Genomic DNA, 25,602 nt, shown 5'->3' on the forward strand with positions numbered 1-25,602 from the left:
TCCCGGTCCCCGCTGTGCGGTCAGTGCACCTGCTGGCTTGCAGGGACAGCCTCTGAGCCCCACCCCAGGCGCTTTCAGGACGCAGAGGTCCCCGAGGCGCAGGCACGGAGTGCAGGTGTCTGCCTCGACCCAGCCTCACACCGCGCACCCCGGCTCCAGTACCCCAGCCGCTGCTGATCTGGCTACGTCCTCCGCACGGCAGGGATTCAGGGTAGATTTCCTGCCACGCCCCTGCTGCGGACCCTGAGCGGGACTATCCCACTCCTGGACGCCCTATCAGTGAGTGCACCAGCTGCCTCGGGCCAGCAGGGGATCGGGCCGCTCACCTCCTCACTAGCTCATCTAACAGACCCGCCCCCCCCCCCAGCTGAGACGGGGGCCACGTGCCCTGCAGGCTGGGGCCAGCGGTGTCCCTCTTCGCCCTCGGTTTATCCTTCCGTGAATGAAGGCTGTGTTCAAAGCCCGGACGCCCGGAGGCCGAGGCGTGTTCGCGGGGATGTGGGTTCAGGTCAACTCGGGCACTTAGGACCCCGGAAAGCCCGGCCGAGGGCCCCGCGCCCGGCGCTTTAAGGCGGGTGGCGGCATCGCCCTTTGAAGGCACGCGGTGGGTCCCGGCGGGCGCGCGGCACGGGGCAGAGCGCCCTCTGGAGGTCGCAGCCGGTCCCGCCCCCGCTCGCGCGCCCCGCCCCCTCCGGCCCCGCCCCCGGCCTCGGGCGGCGCATGCGCGCGGCGCGGCGCTCCGCGGGCGGCGAGAGCGAGGCCGGTCCGCAGCCGCGCGGCGCTCGGCGCCCCATTCATGCTGGGCAGCGGCCGTGCGGCCACGCAGCGGAGCCCGGGCGCGGCGGCCTTGGCCTGGGCGGCCTGCGCGGCTTCAGCGGCCCCGCAGCGGGTCGGGTGGCAGCGGGGCGCGGCGATGGCCGGCAGCGGGGCGCGCCCCGGGGCGGCGGGTGAGTAGGGGCGCAACTTTCCCCGCGGTGCTGCGCGGCGGGCGGTGGGCGGGGAGCCGGGCCGGGCGCAGGGCCGGGCCGGGCGCGGTCGGTCACCGGGACTCAGGCCGGGCCGGTTGGCTTTCCTGGCGGGTGTGCACCGTACCGGGCGGGGGCGCCTCGCTGCGCCGGGCAGGGGGCGTGCGCGGGGACTGCGGCGCGCGTGTCCGCGGCCCGCGTGTCCCTGCGGCGGGGCCCGGCGTCCGTGTATGTCCGGGCGCGGTTGCGGCGCCGGCGCCGATCAGACCGCGGTCCCAGGCCCCGCACGGCCTCCCCTCCCTGGCCTGGCCTGCCCCAGCCCCGCAGCAGCGCTACGGGACAGCGGGCGCGGCCCCTCCTCCGCGGCGGGGAAAGTTTGCGCAGCCTGGCCGGGAGGGCCCCGCGGGTGCCAGGCTGGCGAGCTGGACCTGGGCTGCATCGCGGCTGGACCTCGGTGCTGGCGGGCATCGGGCCGGCGGGCTCCGGCGTGGGCAGGGCCGCGCGAGCGGGCCAGGCTGGGGGCTGCACCCTGGGCGCGGGTGGAAGTTGGAGCTGCTCTGCGGCCCACGTCCCTCTCAGTCCTCCGCCGGGTCCGGGTCCGGCCCAGGCCCGCAAAGCCCCGAGGGCGGGAGGGTGCGGTGCCACCGGGAGGCGCCCGACTCGGCCTCCGCGGCCTCCCCTCGCCGGGCCTCCCCGGGTCGTCCGCCTCCCTGCGAGGCTTCCAGGGCTTCCGGGCCGGACCCGGGCCTGGTGCTGTGCGGGCGGCTTCGGCGGCGCGAGCCGACTGAGGGCTGCCCCGAGAACAGGAGCTCAGACCTCGGACAGGCTCCTCTACCTCCACCGGAGCTTCCAGGTGCAGACCTGGAAAGGGGGATGCGCGGGACGGGGCGGGGGGGGGGGGCGCAGCTGATTTATCTGTGGGATTTGGGGGCCACGCCCCTTGAAAGAAGCGGAGGGGGGTGGGGGACAAAGCCAAGCCTGTGCCCTCTCAGTCCGGCTCCCGGCTTCCCGGGGTGTCCCTGCTGCCCCACCTCCTCACCCTGAGTCTGGCACTCTGTGTTCCATAGGCACAGACTGCTCCCCTGGCCCTTAGGGAGCATTCCCAGGTGTCCTCCTGTCCTCTAGTTTGGGGTGTACTGGGAGGATGGTGCCACGCTAGCTCTGCCCAGCCCTGCAGGAATACCCAGCCAGTGCCCTAGGCAGAGGTGTGAGCCAGGCAGCTGGGAGGGGCCCAGGAGCTTTTGAGTCAGGCCGCCGGGACAGCCTGGGTGGAGACCTGGCTCTGGACTGGGCTGGCCAGTCCTTGTGGCTGTGGGGTGCACTCTGGGGAGGGAGAGAAGGTGCCCACGGACAAAGCACACGGCCCTTTGCTGGGCTGCTGGGGCCCCCAGGTGGCTGCTTGTGCTTTTGGACCCCCAGGAAAGTCCCAGGGCTTTGAGCAACTGCTGGAGGAGAGGGCACCCCAGAGAAGGCTGGAGCAGAACTCCAGGGCCCCCAGGTCCTGGTCCCAAAGGGCTGGTGGAGAGCAGGGCCACTTGGGACCACCTCCTGTGACCTCCCAGAGACGAGGGACAGTGACAAGGGCAGCCTCTCCCCTGGGTTCTGATTGAAGCCACTTCGCAGAATGCCAGTGTCTTCCCCATCCCCCAAGCCCAACCTTCGAGTGCCCTAGGAGGACCCAGAGTGGGAGGCCATGGCCAGCAGGCTTGTCTCTTTGCTGAGGACCTGGGCCTTTGTTTCTCAGGATGAGGAGTCATGGTATAGTCCAAGGCCGAGAGAGGGATGGGGTGACTGTTGTGCCAATTCTGCCAGTTAGGTGTTCCGTCCTGTGAGGAGTGGACTGCCTGGCCCCTGGGCCTCGCCTTTGCCTGCTGGGAGCTTGGCCTCCCCACCCCAGGCTGCCCCTGTGGGACCACCCCCACACCACCTTCGCCCTGTGGTGTGGCTGTGACTCTGAGCCCATTGCCCATGTGGGAAGCTGTGGCCCCGTGCATTGCCCCGTGTATGCCAGGCCCCAGGCCCCTATTCCCACCAATACCCAGTGTGCCCGGTCCTTCCAGAACAGGTGGAAGGGCCCCCGTGGGGGCCAGCTCAGTCCAGTCTCCCTAGAGCCTGGGGTCTGTCAGTGCTTCACTCCCCCGCCCAGCAGGCCCAGCCTTCAGCCAGGCCTTGGAGGAGTGAGTTTTCTTGGGCAGCCCCCAGGCCTGGTGGAGGTGAGGCCAGCAGGGTACCTGGCTGTCCAGTGTCCCTGCCTTGCTAGGTCTGGCCAGGTGACCTTGGCTGTGTCGGAGCTCTCATTCCAGTACTCTGGGGCAGCGGAAGTAGCCTGGGCATCCTCTCTGGTCCTTGTTCCATACTGGGCCCAGGGGACCCAGCCATGGCTTGGGCTGCCCCCCCTCTCCAAGCCAGCAGCCCTGTGCTCTAAGCCAGCCCCTTCCTGGAAGCCACTGCTGGGTCGTAGTGGGCCCAGGGCTGGACTGGAGTTTGGATGGTGGCTTCTTCAGCAGGGTCCCTCCTGTTTAATATGAAAAGTAGGGCCCATAATTGCATTAAGACGTGTGTAATTATCCCGGAGGAGGGGAGCGCCCAGCCCCTGGTAATTGCAGGCCTGCTTTGAACTGATAAACGCTGAGTGATTCATGTTTTCTTTGGAGTTCACATGTACTCCGCTTGCTCGAAGCCCGGCCTGCTGCCTCTGCAGGAAACCTGTTCTCTGGCTCCCTGGTCTGCTGTGGGCTGCCCCGGGGGCAGGTGGCAGAGGGTGGAGACTCTGGTCCTGGCGCCCTGTGGGGGCCCCTGCTGGCCACTGTTCTTGAGGCAGTGTCTGCCCAGGAAAGGTAGCTGACAGCCTGTTGGGAGGAGCCCTGCAGAGTGACACAGCCCTGCTTCTGGGGCCCTGCCTCAGTTTACCTCTTTGAACAGTGGATGCTCCCAGGGCACACACTGGACAGGGTGTGTGGAGAGGGAGGGCACAGTCAGGGACCAGTGTCGCCTTGCCCAGGCCTGGCCGTCTTCTGCTGACTTGTCCCTTCATTCATTCACGTATTCATTTGTTCAGTTAGTAACCAAGGCCTCCTGGTTACTAACTCCTGGGCTGGGCTCCGGCAGACATACAGAGCTGCAGTTTTACTGGGGAGAGTGGGAACAATAAAGGACAGAACCCACTTGGGAGCCCTGTACTGCAGGTGGAGACAGGTGACAAGGAGCAGGTCTGGGAGATGTCTTCTCTGCTGACAGACACCCGAGGAGGCGTGGGTGGTGGCCCCAACCAGGGAGGACAGGAGGCATGGGGCAGACCCACTGTGGCCAGCTCCATGTCAGACTTGGCAGAGCCCTCTGTCTTCCGCTTCAGTTTCCTCATCTGTGAGATGGGCTGCCGGGCCATGGAGGGCACTGTCTGGAGGCTCTTGGGGAGGTACCTACCCATACTCATGACACCTGGGGCAGGTCTGGGGGGCCACTGCTGGCACTGAGAGGGTGGCACTTTCACCAGCACTTTGGGGGCAGGCTGTGACCATCCCTCTTTCATCCCTAAGAGAAAAGCTGTTGTCATCTCTGTGTAACAGGGAAACTGAGTCCTGGAGAGGTCCATGTAGCTGTAGAACAACACTGTCTGGATTTGACCATGCCTGCCTGGCTGCCTGCTGCTCTTTGGGGAAGAGGCGAGCTTTTCCAAAGGCAGTGAGGGGTGCAGCGCAGCTCAGTTGCTGTGGCCTCCTGCACAGGTCAGAGGAGCGGCCTGAGCAGCTGCGTCCTTGAGCCCTGGCTCAGGCGACGTGGGTGGAAGGTGCTGAGTGCCATGCCGTCCAGGTGGGCATGCAGTTTGGGAGGATGTGGTAGGTGACCTGTGGTGAGGGCACTGTCACGGAGATGTCCAGACTGGTGTGGGAGACGGGTGGTGAGGTTCTGGACAAGGGTGTGTAGGTTTGGCACACAAACACTTGAGGTGCGGAGAGACAAGAGGGACCCAGGGACCCCACTGCCACCCTCCCCTTTGGAGCCATTCCTCTTGGCTTGGCATTCGTGTGAGGCTGAGGGCCTGAGTTCAAATCTACTCAGAGCCAGGAGGGCCAGTGGAGTGCAGTGGTGGGAGGCGCACACGGCCTGGCTCCTCTCCGCTCATGGGAGTCAGGTCTTGGAGTGCAGTGAGTGAGCCCAGGGCGGGACCCATGGAGGGCGGCCCATGCTGCTCCTGGCTCTTCTGAAAAGCACTGCCCACGTGGCCATGGGACCATGGTGTCCGCGCGAGCGCGCAGGGGAATACTTAACGTGTTAGAGAGTGCTCAGTGGGGATCAAACTGTGACGGGCACCCAGGGGACCTGAGGTGCAGTTGGAAGGATTGCCAGGACCAGACCACCTTCAGCCCCATGTGTCCCTGTCGCGCACAGGCCTGGGCCTCTCCTGCCCCTTGCCCAGGCCACCCCCAGGTGGACACAGCCCCAGGAGCCAGGATGGGACTGCCAGGGCTCAGGCCCACTGTTTGGTGGGGATGTGTGAAGGCAGCATTGAGTGGCAAAGCCCATCTGTGTGTCCTCTGTAGGGTGACAGTAGTCTCGTGCATCCTAATAGCTTCCGCTGGGGGGGAGGGGTGTTTCCCACCCTGGGACTGGACCCTGTGAGTCCTGCTTCCCAGGACATGGGCAGGCTTTCCATCATGGGGTGCCGCTCCCCAAGTTAGAGTGTCAGCTGGTTCCCCTCTAGACCCAGGCCCTATCACCCAGTCCCTGCCGCTGGATGCACTCCTCTCTTGCACCCTAGCAGAGGCAGGGCATAGGCGCGTCCCATTGCCTGGCAGGCATCCTGTACTGCTTGTGATGGCCACAGCTTGGTCTCAGTGACTCCTGACTCGCTGCTCACCACCTGCAGGACAGCGGGCCAAGGAGTGGCCCTCTCTGTCTCTGTGCTCTCGTGGAGGGTGTCAGGGCCTCCTCCCAGGCAGAGCAAGGGGCCATGTGGGATGGGCACTTGCGGGGGATGGGATGTGCATCTGGGTGCGCAGATTATGCTCACACTCACTCACAGCCTCTCTTGCCTATTCTTTCCAGGGCTGAGGTTCCTGGCCCCGTGATGCCTAGCCCTGCAGGACCTGAGCTCCGAGGCACCAGGCGCTGGCCCGCCATGCCACTGCCACCTCTGAGCCTGTGTGTGTTCCCCATGCTGCTGCTCCTGCTCCTGGGTGGCGTGCATGCTGCCATGGGTTCACCCAGGGCTGGCGGGGGTCCACACCCTGCCTTCCGCACCTTCGTGGCCAGCGACTGGGGCCTCACCCACCTGGTGGTCCATGAGCAGACAGGCGAGGTGTACGTGGGGGCCGTGAACCGCATCTACAAGCTGTCTGGGAACCTGACGCTGCTGCGGGCCCACGTGACAGGCCCTGTGGAGGACAACGAGAAGTGCTACCCGCCCCCCAGTGTGCAGTCATGCCCACATGGCCTGGGCAGCACCGACAACGTCAATAAGCTGCTGCTGCTGGATTATGCCGCCAACCGCCTACTGGCCTGCGGCAGCGCCTCCCAGGGCATCTGCCAGTTCCTGCGGCTGGACGACCTCTTCAAGCTGGGCGAGCCGCACCACCGCAAGGAGCACTACCTGTCGAGCGTGCGTGAGGCTGGTAGCATGGCAGGTGTGCTCATCGCTGGGCCACTGGGTCAGGGCCAGGCCAAGCTCTTTGTGGGCACACCCATCGATGGCAAGTCCGAGTACTTCCCCACACTGTCCAGCCGCCGGCTCATGGCCAACGAGGAGGATGCTGACATGTTCGGCTTCGTGTACCAGGATGAGTTTGTGTCCTCACAGCTGAAGATCCCATCAGACACGCTGTCCAAGTTCCCAGCCTTCGACATCTACTATGTGTACAGCTTCCGCAGCGAGCAGTTCGTCTACTACCTCACCCTGCAGCTGGATACGCAGCTGACCTCGCCCGACGCTGCAGGCGAGCACTTCTTCACCTCCAAGATCGTGCGGCTGTGCGTGGATGACCCCAAGTTCTACTCCTACGTGGAGTTCCCCATCGGCTGCGAGCAGGCCGGTGTGGAGTACCGCCTGGTGCAGGACGCCTACCTCAGCCGGCCCGGCCAGACCCTGGCCCGCCAGCTGGGCCTGGCCAAGGATGAGGATGTGCTGTTCACCGTGTTCGCCCAGGGCCAGAAGAACCGTGTGAAGCCGCCCAAAGAGTCGGCGCTGTGCTTGTTCACCCTCAGGGCCATCAAGGAGAAGATCAAGGAGCGCATCCAGTCCTGCTACCGTGGCGAGGGCAAGCTCTCTCTGCCCTGGCTGCTCAACAAGGAGCTAGGCTGTATCAACTCGGTGAGCGGGGCAGGTGGGGCGGGCGCCCACCACCTGGTAGGACATGTCCTTCCCTGGCCCTCCGCGCGCGTGCTGGGTCTTGCTGTGTGCTGGGTCTGCTCTTGCTGCCACCTCAGCCCTGTGAAGCTGGAGGTGGGTCTGCCTCCAGAGCGCTGACCCCAAAGCCTGCTTCCGGACACGACACCATTCTGGGCTCATGAGCCCCTGGGCACGTTGGATGGAGCCCTGACCTCGTGCCTGGCAGTGTGCTGGGTGGTAGCCTGCTCTGTCTTGTCCAGTTTTGCAGATGAGGTGCCTGGGGCTCAGAGAGGTGGGTTGATTTCCCTGGGGTCACACTGCCCCAAGAGGCAGAGCTGGGGCCAGGCCTGAGCTGGGCAGGAAGTTTGTGTCTCTTCCCCATGGTCTCGACTGCCTGTGTATCTCCCTCCCTAGCACCTACCTTGCCCCTCAGGGGGATCTGAGGCTGCCCCAAGCTGGGTGCTTTGCAGCTGCAGGCCCAGACTCTGGCAGCTGCTTTCCCAAGAGTGTTGATTGGCCAGGGCTGACCCGGGGTTGGAGAAACTCCAGGACTTGTTCAGGTCAGAAGGTCAGAAGCTCAGGCTTCACCTGAATCTGCCCTGCCCTCAGGTCCTCTGCTTCTGGGACTCCCCCATGGCCCAGGGAAAGCGGCCCCAGCCTGGCTGCAGTTTGCCATCTCTTAACCAGGCCAGGCTGGGGCCGACCACAGTGTCCCTCCCACTCTTCTCACGGGGTCCCCTGTCTAGGCACAGTTCCCCAGCTCCTGGGCTTCTTTGGGAAGGTGTCTTCTCACCTTTGTGTGCTCGGAGAAACTGAGGCTTGGAAGAGCAGTGCTTCACCAAGGCCCTACTGTGTGCTCTGCACTCCAGGGACCTGCCTCTTCCGCCCATCCTGGCCAGCCTCCCCTCCTCCGGCAAGTTAGAGCCTCTCCCAGGTGCACCTCAGGCCCCCAGAGGGGACTGGCATCTCTTCCGCCCTGCCCTTTCCTCTTGGCCTCCCAGTTGGGGAGCCCCCCCATGTCTCTGGGACCTCACTGTTGATTGCTGCCTGCAGCCTAGCTGGCCCCTTGAGTCTTACCTAGCCCCTTTAGTGGCCACCTGTCCACAGCAGAGGACGGTGCCCTCCAACACCCCTATATGGCTGTGCTGGGTGTAGTGGGTCACCCCCTGGGTGACCATTTTCCCCAGGGTGGGGTGCTGGGCCAGGTAGGTGGGGTACACAGGGTTTGGGCTGGAGCATACCCACAGAGCCTGTTTCTCTGTGAGCCGTGGGGGCTGTGTGCGGGGCCATGTCCTCTCGCAGCTGGGTGCTGGCCTCGGGGACCCTCTGCGAGCCCTGTGCCTCCACCCCACCCCTGCCTACAGCCCCTGCAGATCGATGATGACTTCTGCGGACAGGACTTCAACCAGCCGCTGGGGGGCACAGTCACCATTGAGGGCACACCTCTGTTTGTGGACAAGGATGATGGCCTGACCGCTGTAGCTGCCTACGACTACCGGGGCCGCACCGTGGTGTTTGCCGGCACGAGGAGCGGCCGCATCCGCAAGGTCAGGCCCCAGTGGGGAGGTAGGAGGGGTGAACAGGAGTGCAGGTGCCACCAAGGTGGAGAACAGCTCTGACGGGCAGAGGGACAACAGGCCCGCTGTGTCGGGTGGGGGCAGGGTGGGCTCTGCGCGCCCCCCGCTCTGCTCCTGGCCTAGGAGATCCGGTGTCTGCTGAGACAGCGCTCTGCCTGCTCCCACCACCCTGCCCTGCACCAGGGAACAAGGGCAGGGGAAGGGCACCCCCCTCAGCCTGCCGGAGCTGGTGTGGAGGAGCTGGGTGACTGAAGTGACCGTGGGCCCCTGGGGTAAGAGTGGCACTGTGCAGTGGCTCCTGATTTCTGGGTCTTTTCTCCCCCAGGAATGCCAGGCAGGGTGGTGCTGGGTGCCAGGAGGGGCAGGGGAGGGTCCTGGAGGCTGGATGGTGAGGGGCATTGCCCGTGGGTGGGTGGACAGTGGCAGAGAGGGCACAGGAGGCTGGAAGAAGAAACCTGAGGCGGGTGGGGTTGCTTGGGGCCCCCCAGAGCTGGTGAGCAGGGAACTCAGATGAAATAACAGCCTCAGGCTCTGTGCTGACACAGGTACCTGCCTGCCTGCCTGTCCTGCACCTGTGAGTGGGGCCCGGCCTGTGGCCAGGGAGGGCCTGGTCCCCACCCCTGTGCTCCTGGCTCTGATGGGAGAGCCCCACTCAGCTTCCTCTCTGCAAAGTGAGCCTAAAGGCCCGCGCTGTGGTCTGGGGCCCAGTGGAGGCTGGGCTGCTGACGGAGGGCCCCAGGGTGGGTGTCCTGTATTCTGTTCACGGCACTGGTGGGAGGGGCAGGTGCAGGCCAACCCAGCCTGGGTGCTCTGTTCAGCACCATCCTCTGTCCTAGACCAACTGTGGGTGTGTGTGTGGGGGGGTAGCACCCGGTGCCTGTGGGCCTGGTATTACTAGTGCGCAGAGGTGACCCTGGCAGACCCCTGCCATCAGAGCCCAATGCCCTCAGAGGTGCAGGACCTCGTCCTGGGCACCTGTTCTTCCCATCCCAGGGATTCCAGGCTGGGTGTGGGGATTGATGGGGTGACCTGGACATCAGTGCCCTCGAGTTGGGGAACTGGCTCCCCATTCTGTTGGTGGTTCTGCAGCCAAGTCGGGTTCCCTTGGAGACACAGATATGAGAGAAGGTATCGTGAAACTTAAACCTTGGTCCATACACGTCCTAGTGACGGTCTTTCCTACTCCAGAGTATGCACATGGCCGAGCTGTGTGACCTCCATTCAACAGCCCAGCCTCTCAGCCTGAGTTTGGCTTTCCAGTTCTGCCCCAGAGCAGAAATGCCCCTCTAAGGGCCTCATAGCAGCCCCTTTGCCAGTTTGACAGGTCAGGAAACCGAGGCACAGAGCAGTCACAGCATGCACCCAGGGTTGCTTCTCTCCCTTTCTGTGGGTCCCTGGAGGAAGCAGGCCAGGTCTGGTCCTGTCCCCGCCTGCTCCTGCCCTGGGCAACTGGCCTCAGGATCCTCCCACAGCCCAGGACAGGCTAACGCCCCGCCCCTCCTTGTCCTTGGACTGGCCCAGGCCCTGGCTGCTGTGGTGGCATTGGAGATGGGGCACCTCTGTGGTGTACTTCCCGCGTTGCTCTCAGGCCCTGTGTCCCCCACTGGGGCACGTCATGCACAATGTGGGTTGGGTGTCCCTCTGCCTGCCCGGGCTCTGTCACCTCCCTGGGTCCCAGCCCCGGACCTCTGGCCTCCGTGAAGGACGCCTGACTTTGGTGGCACAGGCTCTTCTGGCCTTGGCCTTGGGCAGCAGCACTCCCTTCTCTTGCTGTCGGGATGGAATGGCTGTGAGCTGGGCAGGCCAGGGCTCGCTGGCTGCCCTGTCTGGCCTTGGGGAGGGCTGGCCCTTGGCCCGAAGCTGTCTGAGCACCATGGTGCTGCCTCACTGCCTGTCCTTTGTCTGTGCCGCAGGCTGGAGCTGGGCCCCGGAGTCTCCCAGCCACTGCCTGACCCAGGGCAAGCCTTTGGTGGCGCTGGCCACTCCCTGCTTTCCGAGGCCTGTTCCTTCCCCAGCTCTAAAAGCGTCTAGGGAGCTCCAGGGACTTGGCTGGCCGCAGGCCAGACCCTGCCAAATGTGTTGTTGTGTAAAATTGTAGCTGATTAATATAAGACCTGCCAACTTCAGCTGCTCAGGGCCGGCTGGGGTGCCCTGCCTCCCCCCTCCCCCGGACCACTCCCCCTTGGGACTGCCTCCCCTCTGCTTTCCGTGTGCCCCTCCCGGCACTGAGGGGTGCAGCCTTGGCCATAGACTCCAGTGGAGCCTCCACTGTGGGCAGCCCTGCTGGGATTCTCGGGTGGACCTGGTGCCCTGCTAGGGGCAGAGGCAAAGGCAGGGAAAGTACTGCCTAAGGACAGGCACCGAGGCCACCTTAGTTCCCGCATAGTCAGCCCCAGGCTGTTCTGCAGATCCAAGGGCCTGGCCCTTACATGAGGCCCAGCCTGGCCTTCTGGTGGCCACACTAGGCGAGTGTTGGCCTGTCTGCCTGGGCATCCGGTTTTTCAGGGGACTCTGGCTACTGTGTTTTGTATGCGATCTCTGATTGTTCAGCACTGGCATGGAATCTGTGCTGTGAGAATGTGATGGGGCCGGCTCTGGCATGCCTCCAGCCACTAGCTCGTGACCAGGGTCCTGTGGCACAGCATTGTGCAGCCTAGGAAAGTGGCATTGTAGGCCTCAGGGCAGGACCTGAGTGTGGCACCCACCTGCCATAGCCAAACCCCACCCTCCCAGGCCTCAGTGTCCCTCCCTGACCTGCCCAGCTGCCCAGGAGCTGGGGCAGGCTCTGGGGCAGGCTCTGGGGCAGGTTCCCTGGTTTGCGAGACCCAACATGCCCTCTCCCTGCTGCAATCCCAGCACAAGGTAGTGGCCGCAGAGCTCCCTTCTGGGTGTGGAAGAGAGCTGCAGCCCTGTACACACAGCCTTGGCCACAGCTGGCTCCGCAGTGTCTACTGCCGCACCTGGCCAAGCTGGGGTCTCACTAGTATCCCCAAGGCAAGGTTGGGCAGCTGTGTCTCTAGAGGGCTTAGGAGCCCCATGGTGTTAGTCACTTTGTCCCCAGAGCTTTAGGGGTGACTGCCTGTGGGGCAGGCACAGCTGCCTCTGCCTGGCCTCTTCCCTCTGTGGCTTCCTGCTGAGTGCCTGCTGTGTGCCACTCTAGGCCTGGGCTCCTGTCACCAGCTGCCCCTCCTGCCACCTGGAGGCCCTGGGTCTCTGGAAGGTTCCCTGTGCCTTGGTGACTCTGTGCACTCTCAGCCCTACCGAGGTTCGCCTGTGACACAGAAATGGGCACTGAGGAGGATGTCACTCGAGGACACTCCAGCACCCACCCTGTCCCAGAGCCCCTCCCTGGCCCGCCCATTTCCAGGGGCCTGCCTGCCCTGCTGACCTTGTCCTGGGCTGTGGTGCCAGCCTTGGAACCTCCGGGGCTGAGTCATGCGGTGTGTTTTCTTTGTCTTCCTTTGCTCAGCATTGTGGGAGGCTCCCCTTCTACAGCATGTCCCCATGGCCCACCCCATCCATGTGTCCATCTGCGAGCAGCACAGCTCCATGCCCCCGGCGTTTTGTGTATGTGTTCTGGCCAGAGTGGCGATGAACTCTGGCTGCTTTCTGCCCGGGGGCTCAATGGCTTAGTCCTCTTTTCATCTGATCTCCAGTCATGATTATGTCTTGCTGTTGTGTGGACTGGGTGAGGGACTTGCACCCATTCATATTCTGTCCTGCTGGTGGTCATCAGAGGGTTGGCTGCCCCTGCTTGCCCAGGACAGTGGTCCCAGCACCTTTGGGGCTGTCTCTGGGAGTTTCCCGGGGGGGGGGTGCACGGTCCCCACTCTGGTTCTTCTTCGTGTGGTCCACTATTGTGAGCTGAATCAGGATGTGGGAGGGACTTCACATTCACCTGTGGATATAACTGGTGCTTTCGTGGCCACTCATTGCAGAGCCAGTGGCCCATGAATGTGTGTGGGCATTGCCGGCAAGGTTTCCACCAGGCTTGTGTGGAGGGCCCTGCAGCAGGCACTCAGCAACCTGGTGAAAAGGGGCTCACAGCGCAGGCCCACAGCGACCTCCTGTATCCTGCCCCCACCATGCCTGGTGAGGTCATGAGCACCTCCCCCATGGACACACAAGGCCTGTGCGTGGTGAGGGAAGGCCTGAGGGTCTGCTGGGAGGGTGTTCTGGGGACAGGGAACAGGAGGGCCAAAGCTTGGAGGTGCCCTGTGTGTACTGAGGACTGAGTGGATGTGGTGGGCAGGGCCTCAGCTGCTAGGGTTGCTGTCCTGGTCTATACAGGCAGCCCCTGTGGTTTCAGTGTGGTGAGGCAGGAGGTGTCCATCGGGTATGGGGCAGCAGGGCCCCTGAGGAAATGCTGAGGTCCGTGGGCCCCCATCTGGGTGCAGAGCAGACTGTAGACCAGAGCACTCTTGAGGGTCAGAGTGGGCGAGGCATGGAAGTTGCAGAAGGCAGACAGGCGGCAAGTGGGCAGGCCAGGGACAGTGGCTTGTGGGTCTGAAACAGAGACCCCAGGCCAGGCACCCTCTGCCTCCTCTGCAGGGCACCTGTGGGACCCAATGCTGGCTCAGGCCCGAGCTTCTGTGGGGACCCCAGCCCAGCCTTAGGTTGGATGGTCAGTGGTGTGATTAAGGCCCTGTGGTGATCAGTGCTGTCCTGCGGTCTAACCTCCAGCACCCACAGCAGGGTCTGGATTTGGGAGCCATCTCCAGGCAGGCTTTAGGCATATACCCTGCCCCCTTGGACCTGTGAGCTCCCGAGTTCTCACGAAGCCCCATGAGGTGGATGTTAGCAGATGAGGAGCCCAAGGGTCAGGACGGCCCTGCTTGCCGAGGGGTCACAGCTAGGGCAGGCCGAAGCGGTCTGGACACAGCCTTGCTGTCCTCCACCTGCTGAGGCCCTGAGCCCTGGTCCCCACTGTCCCCCATGTGGTGGAGATTGGGGGTGGGAAGGATGGGATTCCTGAGACCCCCACCACCACCAGGTGTGTCTGGTGTCTGGCCCAATTACAGCCATCAGCCCTCCTACAAATCATGTTTTAATTACCCAATTACTGCCAGGAGGAAATCACTAATTGCTTTTCCAGTATCAAATTCCTCCTGGCCTTTGAGAATGAAGGGGACCGGGGAAGGGGGCTGGAGCCTGTTTCCAGCCAGAGGTGGGGGAGTGGCCTGGGAAGGGTCAGGAGAGGTTCTCCAGGGAGAGGGGCCGGTAGCTCTGCACCCCTGGGGGCTCCTGAGGGGGCAAGTGTGGCAGGGACCCCAGCCCTCACCAGTCCCCTCCCAGAACACTCCAGCTGGGGACAGGCTTGGCGGCTGCATCTGCAGAAGGATGTGATGCCCTCATTGGCTTCTACCTGTCCCTACCAAATCCTGTCCTTCCCAGCCCTGGGTGCCAGGAAAAAGCTCAGTGGGTACCCTCTTTGCAGGCAGGGAGGTGGGGGTGGAGCTGCCATCACAGGGTGGGCAGAGCAGGGCAAGCCTTCCTTTGGCGGGTCAGGGCCGTGCAGGGGCAGCCCCCTGCCTCCGGGCAGTTAGGGCGCGTGCCGGCCTTGGCACGCAGCCTGGATGGCTCAGACATCCTCCTCGGCCCCCGCCTGCCCTCAGCCTGGAGAATGGGCCCTTTGTTGCTTGGGACTGGACGGACAGCTGACCTGGCCGGGCCATCAGCTGCCCGACGCCTGCAGCAGTCGGCCACAGCCTCGGTGTGACGGGTGCAGGCAGCCGTCTGGGCAACCCAGGGCTCGGCCCCCACCTACCTGCCTCCTGGCGCCCTGGTGGGGCCTCAGGGAAAGTGGCTGGCCAGGAAAAGGATCAGGGGCCCTGTATGGTGGGGAGGCCAGAGCCTCAAGTCCCTGGTCTCCAGAGGTCACTGGGGCCTGGCCTGTCCCCTTGTCAGGAGAATCCAGGGGACAGAGGGCCCTGAGGCTGGGAAGGCCCAAGCAGAGACTGGTGGGGTAACCTGTGTGCCCTGAACTGGAGTGGGTGGGAGCCGGGGCCTGGCACAGCCCGCTGCTGCAGGGAGTTCAGTGGCCCCTGAGCCCTGTGGGGAAAACGGAGAGGTGTCACATTGGAGGGGCCCCCTCCCTGATAGATGTGTGAGCAGGCAGGCAGGGGGCTGTTTGGGTCCGTTGAGGAAAGTCCTGGTGGTCTTTGGGCAGAGGTTTACAGAGCAACGAGACCACAGCAGGGGGTACCTGGGATGCCCTGGCCCAGCTGCTCCTGCCTCTGGGTGGGTGGCCTGGGCAAACAGCTGTGGGCCGAGGCTGAGGGCATTGGTACATGGGCCCTGCTGTCATGCCAGCTGCCCTGGCCCTGTGCCTGCCCTGCTGCCTGTGCCCTCACCCTCCTGGGTTGCCCTCTTGGCCGGGTGCTGGCCCCCTCCCATTCTGGTGCAGACTCTGTTTCCCCAGGCATAGTTCGGGGTCCAGGGCCTTGTGGCCTCCTGGCAGGTCCTGTGCATGCCTCTGTTTTCCTCCCTTTTTTTTTTGTTACTGGAGATCAAACTAGGGACCTTGCGCTTGTGAGGCAGGCGACAGAACCACTGAGCTAAATCCCTGGCCCCATCCTCCCATTTGAAGGTCCAGGGAAGCTGGCTAGGCCACAGGACCTTCCAGCCTGAAAGCATGTCCTGGGAGCTCACATTCCATGCCCAGTGCCCCATTACTCATGTGTGCCAGGGGCTCCATCAGACCCAGGCCTGTGGCCCCTTCTGGCTGGTGGCTGCTTCCCCAAGGCCCCATGTCTGGGACCTGCTTGTACATGAAGGGTAGGGGTGGCCTCTCGATGGGCAGGTGGGTGGACAGCTGGACACGTGCCCCCAGCTGCAGCTGTCGGTGCCACCTGTCCCAGGCGGCCGAGTCGGCATGCTGCCGGCGCAGGGGGGCAGGATTCGTGGAGCCTGGGCTGGCCTGCCCTCTGTGCTGTGGAGCTGGTGTGCCCAGCCCTGGGTGGGGAGGGAATGGCAGGCTGGCCAGGCCAGGGCCAGGTCCCCAGAGTCCCCTGGATGCCTGCCAGGGATCCCAGTCAGGTGCCTTGAGATCACCCCCTGCAGGCCAGGTGGGGCCCAGTCAGGCTGATGCCATCCAGGTTGCCAGGTATCTGAGGAGGAACGCAGAGATTAGGGGAAGCCCACGCCTGGTACAGGCTACATGGGTCCTATGGAGGCTGTGGGCACAGGTAAAGGGCTTGGGGGAGGTCCAGCGTCACACTTGGGGTCTTCAGGTTGGAGGCCGTGGGTCTGGGATCTGAGGCCCCCTGATCAGCCCTTGCCCAGCCCTTGCCTGGCCTCCCTGCTACTTCCTTGGCAGCTGTCCTGGGCCAGACTCCTGGGCCTCCAATGTCTGTGTACTGGGAAGGAGCTATCTGTGGTTTAGGGGAACTGCAGCAGGGAGCTGCAGCACACCCTGGGATGTGTCCCAGCCATGTGTGGCCCCAGGCTGTGCCGGTGTAGAGGCTGGCTCCTGACCTGTCCCGTGGGGGCCTGGCTGGCATGAACTGATTCAGTTCCACGAGTAGAACCTGAGCTTGGATGCCAGCTGGGCAGGCACCCTCCAGCCTTTGTGGTCAGTGATTTCTGCCCGGGCTGAGCCCTTGCTCTGGCTGTGTACTTGGCAGGCCTGGGCAGGCGTGGGTGGGCAACCTGGGTGCAGGCTGGGTTGTGTGCACAGCCATGCTCAGAGGGGTGCCGGGCTGCTGGGGCCCCACAGTGTGCCTCTGCCATCCCCTTTCCCTATCCCCGTTTTCCAGAGGCCTGGGCCAAAGTTTGGGCAACCATGAGCCCAGACCCTGAAGGCATCCTAGCGGGACCCGCCTGGGACGCCTCCTCCTTTACCCAGCTCTTCCGGGTCTGGTTCGATTTAAGCCCAAGCCTGCTTGGTGGGGAGGCAGCTGAGCGGATGTGGGGGGTGGCCAACAGCACTCAGGAATGCAGCCCTCCCCCTCTCCTACAGCCAGCAGCTGCTTTGGCCCTGGGACACAGCGCCCCACCCTGGCTGTCTGCCCTCAGCCGGCCCTGTCCCTTACGGTGGAGGCACAGAGAGGGGGTCCTGTGCCTCAGGCCCAGCCACCACCCCAAGGTGAAGGTGGAGAAGCAAGCAGCCCAGTGCTTGAGGCCAGAGAGGATGCGGGACAGGCTGTGGGCAGACGCACCCCATGAGTCCCAACTCTAGAAAGCCCCCTGGGTCTCTCTGTTAATTAAATACATTTGTTTGGTAAAAGCAACTAAAAATACTTGCAGCGTTGTAGGCTGCGGAGGAGAAGAGCTGGCTAATTAACACCCGGTTTGTTTGGGAGCTGGAATACATTTCCGAGCCGATGAGACGCCGCTCCTTTGTTGCCGCCTCCTGGCTGGGGGTTGCCCCCCCTCAAGACACCAGGCCCAGCCGTGGCCACCTGGCCACCCCAGAGGCTCCTGGACTCCCCACAGTCTCTGTAGGCCCTGGGGAAGTTGGGGGTGGCCTCAGCCCAATGTGAAGCCCGCCTTGTTGGAGGTCTTAGCGGGTGCTGGGGAGGCTCTGGGATCCCGGACTAAAAGTGGGCTGGGACAGAAAGGCGGGAGCGCAGCCCTACTTGGCCTTTCCCCGCCACAGATCCTGGTGGATCTCGCCAGCCCTGGTGGCCGCATGGCCCTGCCCTATGAGAGCGTGGTTGTCCAAGAGGGCAGCCCTATCCTGCGTGACCTGGTCCTCAGCCCTAACCACCAGTACCTCTATGCCATGACGGAGAAGCAGGTGGGTGCTGTGGGTATGCAGTAGGCGTGTGTGCCTGGCGGGGCCTCCTGGCCAGTGAGGGATGTCACCCTTCTGTGTGGCTACATAACCACAGAGATAGCTACTGGCAGAGGGCAGTCCTGGAGCCAGTGTCAGGGAGCCCTTGAGCCCTTGGGCCTGGAACTGGAACTTGGGCTGTGGCCTGACCCAGCTCTGCCCTTCCTGTCCAGGGGTCTGTGGCTGTGGCCTTGGTGGCCTAGGGTGGGCTCAGCTCTGCTCCTCAAGGCTGTGGAGCCCCTGCTTGCCTTCTGCACAAGCTGGTGACCCTGTGGTGGGTGGAGGGGAGGTCAGCCTGCTGGGCCACCCTTGCTCTCCTCTTCTGTGTCCCCAAGCGTGGTGGGTGCCCTGCCCCAGGGCAGTCTGTGGAGCCTCATGGGGCCTGCCTGCATCTGTCCTTTACTCCTGGGCCCCTCGGTCCTCAGGAAGCCTGGGGCCAGGATGGAGTCTGCAGGTGGGAGGCGATGGCTGCCCCAAACCATAGGTCCTCTGGTGGTTGCTCACCCATGTGGACACTGGCTCTCCAGCTGCTGCCAACCTGATCCTCGTGACCTCCTAGACTGCAGCAGGGCTCCTGGGACTGGCACCAGGGAAGGCCCGAGCCAGGGATCCCCTGTTGTGTGGGACGTAGTGTGGGGCTGCAGGGCCTGACTCCTTGGCCCCCCAGGTGACACAGGTGCCGGTGGAGAGTTGCGTGCAGTACACATCGTGCGAGCTATGCCTGGGGTCCAGGGACCCCCACTGTGGCTGGTGTGTCCTGCACAGCATGTGAGTCTGGCGACGGGTGGGTGGGTGGGGTAGAGTCTCAGTACCTCTTGGGGCCTCAGATGGCCTGCCCTCCCCTGGACGCCTCCGTGTCCCCCTGGGCTTGCTGACCTGGGGTGGGAATGTCTCCCCTGGGGGCTGGGAGTGTGCTGGGTCCCTGCCTGGCTTAAGTACCCTCGGGCCGCAGCTGCTCACGGCAGGATGCGTGTGAGCGGGCAGATGAGCCCCAGCGCTTCGCCTCTGACCTGCTGCAGTGCGTCCAGCTGACTGTGCAGCCGCACAATGTGTCGGTCACCATGTCCCAGGTGCCGGTGAGTGTGCCCACCCTGGGGGCTGCCGGGGGTGGCAGGGCATGTTGACTCCCACTCACCTACTTCTGCCTGCGGTCCCAGCTTGTGCTGCAGGCCTGGAACGTTCCTGACCTCTCAGCTGGCGTCAACTGCTCCTTCGAGGACTTCACAGAATCCGAGGGCGTCCTAGAGGATGGCCGCATCCACTGCCGCTCGCCCTCTGCTCGGGAGGTGGCACCCATCACTCGGGGCCAGGGTGAGCGCCGTCCTGTGCCCCTTGTCCCTGGAGAGGCTGGGGCCAGTGGGCGTCAGTCCCCGCCAAGGTCACTTCTGAGGGTTGGTTCCTGACGACTGTGTCACCTGTGTCAGGGTTCTCCCCAGCTGCTCCTCTTGGGTAGAGGAAATGCTGCAGGCCTAGGACCAGAGTGACAATGACGGGACGGCAGGCGAGGGGCTGCAGCCCAGAGGGTGGCAGGGGCAAAGGTGCGTGGCTGCTCTGGGACTCAGAGCTGGGTGGGGGATCGGGCCCTCTGCTGTGACCCATCAGCAAGCCCTCTGCAGACTTCCCGCGTGGCCCAGGGAGGCAGAAGCTGTGCCATTCCCACTCCTCTTGCTGCCCAGCCCAGGAGCGAGGCAGGCTGTCCCCTGTGTGTGACCCTGGTGACGTGGCCTGTGCTGCTTTGCTTGCTTCGCAGGGGACCAGCGGGTGGTGAAGTTATACCTGAAGTCCAAGGAGACTGGGAAGAAGTTTGCATCTGTGGACTTTGTCTTCTACAATTGCAGTGTCCACCAGTCGTGAGTGTCCGTGCTTGCTGTGGGGCTGCTGCGACTTCTCATCCCTGGGTCCTGGTCAGCTCTGCCCTCACCTGCTGGTGCAGGGAGGGAGGCGAGGCCATGAGAGAGTAGCAGGCCAGGCAGAGGGGCAGTGAGGCAGGGCCACGGGGGGAGGCTGGGGTATGTAGGCTCTATTATGAGCCGGGGTCTCTAGGCCGAGAGGGGAGCCTTCAGCTCTGTCCCTGACCTGGGCATAGCAGTGGCATTACGGTGGTGGGGATGCCCTTAACAGGCAGCAGAGTTTGACCTTAGAGAGCAGTTATGTGGTGTTTCAGTTGTGCTTTTTCGTTTGTTGACTGACCCCGGATGGACTTGTAGTTCCACATGGAGCCCCACTGTGTGCCGGATGATGTTTCAACTCTGGGGTACACAATGTCTTGTCCCAGGCAGGGACCACACTGATGGGCCTGGGGGCACCTCAGAGTCTCTGGAGCAGCAGGGTTGCCAGCTGGCAGCAGAGACACCGGGGAGGAGGCAGAGGCTGTGGGCCTTCTGTGTGGCTGCATGAGCAGTGTCTGCAGTGACCAGCTTGTCGCGGCCTGGGACATGGCAGATTAAAAGGACAGCTTCCTGCCTGGGCAAGGCCTGCGCCTGGGCCCTGAGTGGATGTGGACCCAGCTTTGCCCAGTGCTGTGGAAGCTGCCTGCTGCCTGAATTTAGGTCTGAGTTCATGAAAGTGGGGTTTGGTGGTTGTTGAGCCTCCGGAGAGGAAAGCTGTGCAGGGTCTGGGGAGAGCCCGGGGTAGGCAGAGAGAGCTGCGCCTTCAGGTCTGGGGACTGTTCTGCCAGGAATAGCCTCCAGCCCCGGGGAGGAGCCGGGCACAACTCATCCCCAGCCTCACAGGCCTGCCTCTCCCACAGCTGCTTGTCCTGTGTCAATGGCTCCTTCCCCTGTCACTGGTGCAAATACCGCCACGTGTGCACGCACAACGCCGCTGATTGCGCCTTTCTGGAGGGCCGTGTCAACGTGTCTGAGGTAAGGCCGGTGGCCCCACCCCACCTCCGTATCACCAGGGTGCTGGCCCGGGAACACCTGGGATTGACTAGGGTACAGGGTTCAGCCACATGCTGTGTGGGTGTGACCAGCCTGGGGCTGCAGGGCTCTGTGAGGCTGGGGACACCCAGAGGCCAGGCTGGTGAGTTAGGAGATCATGGGTGACGAGCAGGAGCTCGGGCTGCAGAGACACTTGCTGGCCGCAGCTCTGGTGCGGCAGGAGCCTAGAGCATGCAGGTCTGGGCAGGATGCCTGGTGCCTCCTCCCCTGGGTTCCCCCCTCCCCATGGCCTCCCCATCACCCCACCACCACCCTCTGCACTCGGCTTTTCTGTCCCTGGTGTAACATTGTCTTCAGCAGACAAGATGGCAGTGGGGGGCTGGGCAGGCAGCTCTGGGGGTGCTAGGAAGCGGGGCCAGGGCATCCAGGGCAGGCAGGAGCCATAAGCCAGGTCCGGGGGACTTAGGGGCTGGTGAGAGAGTGCAGAGGCCTCTGCAGGTGTGGCTGCCTGGGGCAGCACAGTGGTCATGGGCATGGGACTGAGGGCCAGTGGGGGTCCCTGGAGGCAGAGGCAGCCTAGTCCTCTCTGGTGTCCATCTCTGACCCCTTCTCCAGTCCAGTTCCAGCACAGCCTCAGCAAACAGAGGACACCGGGGTTTTGGGAGGGCTGTCGTGGGCAAGTTGGCTGGGGCAGGTAGCACAGGAGATGTAGACCCCTCCTGAGATTGTCCATGTGGTCCTGGAGATCCAGGAAGGGTCATGGGGTGGGGGGCAAATTCATTCCACAGCACTGTAGTCTCGAGCTGTACCCCAGGTGTTTACATGGATGCTCCTGAAGAACGAAGCAAATGAAACCGTGACTAAGGCCTAGGTCCCCCTTTTTCCTGTCTGGTTCTAGGGGTCCCATGGGTGACGTCCTTATGCAGGAGATCCGTAGCATTCCAGCCCGAGACCCCTTTCTCCAGCTTGGAGTTGGGCTTCCCACCTGGCCCCCATAACCAGAAGGAACCTCTGAGAACCCCTTTCCTGACTGCTCCCTGAGCAAGATGCCAAGGCTGGGGGTGTCCAGGAAGTGGCCCTGTGTGTTGAGGCTGGAGGGGTCCCTCATAGGCCCCCAAAAGTAGAGCTCCCACCTGGCTTAGAGGTTGGGGATTTCCTTCAGTGATGCTTTTTCCTGGCCTTTCTGCACAATGGGCGATGTGGCTGGCATTTCCTGGGACAGAAGGTTGATGAGGTACCTTCTGGGTAGCCTTGGGGCCCTGCTGGGGCTTTTCCCCTTGGGGATGATCCTGTGTTTTCAGCAGACAGGAGATAGTCTACCAAATCTTGATTCAATCCACATAAGGAGGCTTGGCAAGGTAACAGAGATCTAACCTGGGTCATGACGGCTGTCAGCCCCTCAGCTGGTTCCCACACGGGGGCCAGTCTAGGACCCAGCACCCTGATTGAAGTGGACCCCAGTGCCATTGTGTGTACTGCTGATCTTTTTCCTGGCCTCCCCCAGTGCCCTGTGGCCTTTTGTGTGCTGGGGAGATAGGAACCATCAGGCCTGGCAGGGGTGCCAGACCTAGCTCTGAGTTGACACCAGGGGACCCAAGCAGTCACCCTGACTGTGAGAGCAGGGCCTGTGGAGCAGGTGGCTGAAGTAAGGGTTAGCATAGGTCTGACTCGGTTTGCCCAGTGGTGCCCTGGCCCATCCTGCCTACAGCTACTGCCTGAATCCTGTGTGATGGGAGAACATACCCATTGGGCGTCGAGAGATGATAGGGAAATAGGAGCCAGGTGGAGTGGCACTGGGGCCCAGGTAGGACAGCCTCCCAGAGCAAAGCAGGCCACCCCCTGGCTCCTCATTTGCGGTACTTGCTGTTGGGTTGGGTTGGGGAGTGGCCCAGTGTGGCCTCAGTCTACTCCAGGGGGCTCACATTTGGAACCTTGGAGGAATCTCAAAACCAGGTGTGGTGATGCACGCCTTGTAATCCTGATACTCACAGGAGCCTGAGGCAGGAGGATCACTGTGAGTTCGAGGCCATCCTGGGTTAACAGTAGTGAGCTCAAGGCCAGCTTGAACTACACAGTGAGACCCTGTCTCAAAAAATGAATCTCAGAGGCTGTCTTGGAGTGCAGTGGCACGGGTACCCCTCTAATGGCCCCTAATGGCCTGGGGAGTCGTGGGTAGATATGGCTCACTACGTGCCAGTGCCTCCCTGCATGGGCTGCAGCCTGACTCGGGGCCTGTGGCTGGTGGGCACAGCACATTCCCCAGGCCCAGTGAAGCAGGGACAGCTTGTCCAGCTGAGAGTACAGCCCCTCAGGCCCTGGAAATCCCTGCAGAGCCCGCTGTGGAAGCTGTCGGGGCTTAGGGACCGAGTTCTGTTTTCAGCATCCCTATTTAAAGTCATCTCCTGGGCTCCCGCAGGGCGGCTCCTCCCAGGGTGGCCGCCAGCTGAGCTGCAAGGGTACTGGTCCATTGCATCAGTTATTGTTGCCGAAACACCGGCCCCCAGGGCCCTGGCTGTTTTTCTGCCGGGCTCCAGCTATTTTTACCTGCTCCCCAGGCTCCAGCTGAGAGCTGGCAGCTCCAGGGCCCCTCTCTGGCTCCTCTGCCCCAGGGACCTGTGCAGCTGCAGGCCAGATGGGGTCCTGGAGTGTGGGGGCCGCCTGAGTGAGCACTCACCCCAAGCCTGTCACCCGCAGGACTGCCCCCAGATCCTACCCTCCACCCAGATCTATGTGCCAGTGGGCGTGGTGAAGCCCATCACCCTGGCTGCCCGGAACCTGCCGCAGCCACAGTCAGGCCAGCGTGGGTATGAGTGCCTTTTCCACATCCCAGGCAGCCCTGCCCGTGTCACTGCCCTGCGCTTCAACAGCTCCAGCCTGCAGTGCCAGAACTCCTCGGTGAGTGGGGCACGGGGGGCAGGTTAAGGGGCAGGGAAGCGGAGATAGGTCCTATGGGCTTCTGGCCCCCAGCCGCCCTGTGTGTCTGTCAGTGTGCCCGGGTCCTGCAGGTGAGTGGGCTGCGGGGGCCCAGTCAGGATACCAGGGCCTGCTGACTGCTGTCTTGTCCCGTGGTCAAACTCGGACACTGCTGGCCCTGTCTGCAGTGCACAGCAGCCAAGGAGAAGCCACTTCCAGCTTCACTCTAACATGATGATCTCCTAAAAGCTGCTACTGAGTTTGGCGAGTGTGGTGCTGATGGTCTTTCCAGAAGCTTCCTTTGGTGGGAGACTGAGGAGTGCATGTCAGAGGCCCAGGCTCAGGTCCCTCTCTCCCCACTGGCTGGCCTCAGTTTTCCCATCTGTTCACAATGTTTAGGGCAGCAGTGGATTTTCAATGGGTTTGGGGCCTGTTTTCCACCAAGCACAGCTGGTGGCAGGGCTCTGGTCGCTCCCAGCCCTGGAATCCCAGAGAGGGGCCCTGCTGAGGTCAGAGGCCTGGCCGTTGAGCCCCTGCTGACCCTGACTGTCCTGGCAGGATGGGTGGCCCAGGGTCCCAGCAGATCCCTACTCAACAGTACCCCCTCCCTCGCCTCCCAGCACCCCACCTGTGTCCTCTGTAACTCCGTCACCCTGTCCTCAGTCTCGACTGTCTCTGCCTCTCCTGTCTCCCTTCCCCTCCCGTCTTCCCAGCCCCAAATCATCTTGCCTTCCATCATGTTGAAGGGAAGAGGGAGTACCAAGAGTTTGATAGGATTCAATTAAATTCCTGCAGATGAAATAATGATGAATTGCCGGGCTGCCCCTTGGAGACGTGGCCCTCCTGGCTCCACCCTAAGAACGGGACAGGGCTGAGGTCATCAGCAGCAGAAAGTGGGGCATAGCTGGAGCACCAGGCCCAGTCCCTCAGGAGGGGTGATTACCCCAGGAGCAGCCTGGGGAGGGGCTGGGACAGAGCCAAGTGTGACAGGCCACAGCCCAGGTCCGGAGACACACAGGGCGGGCCTGGCTGAGTCCAAGAGGAAGATGGGAGTCCTGTCTCCTAGCGGGGCTGAGGGTACCCCCTGGTTGGGGGTGGGGCTGACCGTGGGAAACAGGGAGTCCACCGTGCCAGGGCACCACATGTGGCTGCTGGAGACAAGAGGCTTCCTGGAGGCTGTAGGCCACAGAACCAGGAGGGAGACCCTGTGTGCTGGGGAAGGCAGGGCTGCTGGGATGCTTGTAGATGTTCACCCCCTCAGCTAGCATCTAGGCAGGCTGGTGACAGCTGTTGGGCCCCACGCTGGACACGTGACTCTTTTGGAAGTCTGGGTGCTAGGTTCTGGCAGGCCCACCCCATGGCCAGTTTTGCAGATAGTAAGGGGCGCACAGGCCCTGACCCTCCATGATGGCTGGGAGGTGATGGCCAACCACCCTCCCCAGGCCTGACCACGGTGCCTACCACCCACAGTACTCCTACGAGGGCAACGACATCAGTGACCTGCCCGTGAACCTGTCGGTCGTGTGGAACGGCAACTTTGTCATCGACAACCCCCAGAACATCCAGGGTGAGCACAGGGGACTGGCTTGGCCCCGGGCTGGTGCTCATGAAGTCCTGCTGACCAAGCCTCTTCCCACAGCCCACCTCTACAAGTGCCCTGCGCAGCGGGAGAGCTGTGGCCTCTGCCTCAAGGCCGACCCGCGCTTTGAGTGCGGCTGGTGCGTGGCTGAGCGCCGCTGCTCCCTACGCCACCACTGCCCATATGATGCACCTGCCGCCTGGATGCATGCCCGCCACGGCAGCAGCCGCTGCACGGACCCCAAGATCCTCAAGGTAGGCCCAGCCTGCGCCTGCCTGCCACCCACCTGCCCACTGCATGGCCTCTCAGGCAGGCTACCCAGGCTGCTGTCCAGTGCGGGTGCCCCAGCCTCTGCCTCCCCACAGCTGTCCCCGGAGACAGGCCCCCGGCAGGGAGGGACGCGGCTCACCATCACCGGCGAGAACTTGGGCCTGCGGTTCGAGGACGTGCGACTGGGCGTACGGGTGGGCAAGGTGCTCTGCAGCCCCGTAGAGAGCGAATACATCAGCGCCGAGCAGTGAGTGCAGCCCAGGAGGGGTGGTCTGGCTCGGGTGAAGCTCCCCACAATGGCTGAAGCCTGGCCGA

General features: G+C 63.3%; 1 protein-coding gene across 2 annotated transcripts in view; it reads left to right on the forward strand.

The window, feature by feature from the left end:
* The first annotated feature begins 751 nt into the window (after nt 1–751).
* Plxna1 (plexin A1) overlaps nt 752–25,602 on the forward strand; it is a 46,413-nt gene continuing 21,562 nt past the window's right edge. Inside the window, exons 1-13 of one of the 2 annotated variants that reach the window (XM_004872350.3) lie at nt 752–947; nt 6,012–7,272; nt 8,655–8,837; nt 17,467–17,607; nt 18,311–18,411; nt 18,596–18,719; nt 18,801–18,954; nt 19,394–19,493; nt 20,393–20,507; nt 23,220–23,420; nt 24,909–25,005; nt 25,078–25,271; nt 25,383–25,534. In XM_004872350.3, the coding sequence (XP_004872407.1) occupies nt 6,034–7,272; nt 8,655–8,837; nt 17,467–17,607; nt 18,311–18,411; nt 18,596–18,719; nt 18,801–18,954; nt 19,394–19,493; nt 20,393–20,507; nt 23,220–23,420; nt 24,909–25,005; nt 25,078–25,271; nt 25,383–25,534 (2,801 nt within the window). In that variant the 5' untranslated portion in view covers nt 752–947; nt 6,012–6,033. The remainder of the gene's footprint in view (nt 948–6,011; nt 7,273–8,654; nt 8,838–17,466; nt 17,608–18,310; nt 18,412–18,595; nt 18,720–18,800; nt 18,955–19,393; nt 19,494–20,392; nt 20,508–23,219; nt 23,421–24,908; nt 25,006–25,077; nt 25,272–25,382; nt 25,535–25,602) is intronic. The other variant, XM_004872351.3, reaches the window with a different exon arrangement.

This window comes from Heterocephalus glaber, unplaced genomic scaffold, assembly GCF_053883595.1.
Source record: "Heterocephalus glaber isolate CG9 unplaced genomic scaffold, H.glaber_assembly_v1.0 deba00001615, whole genome shotgun sequence".
NCBI lineage: Eukaryota > Metazoa > Chordata > Mammalia > Rodentia > Bathyergidae > Heterocephalus > Heterocephalus glaber.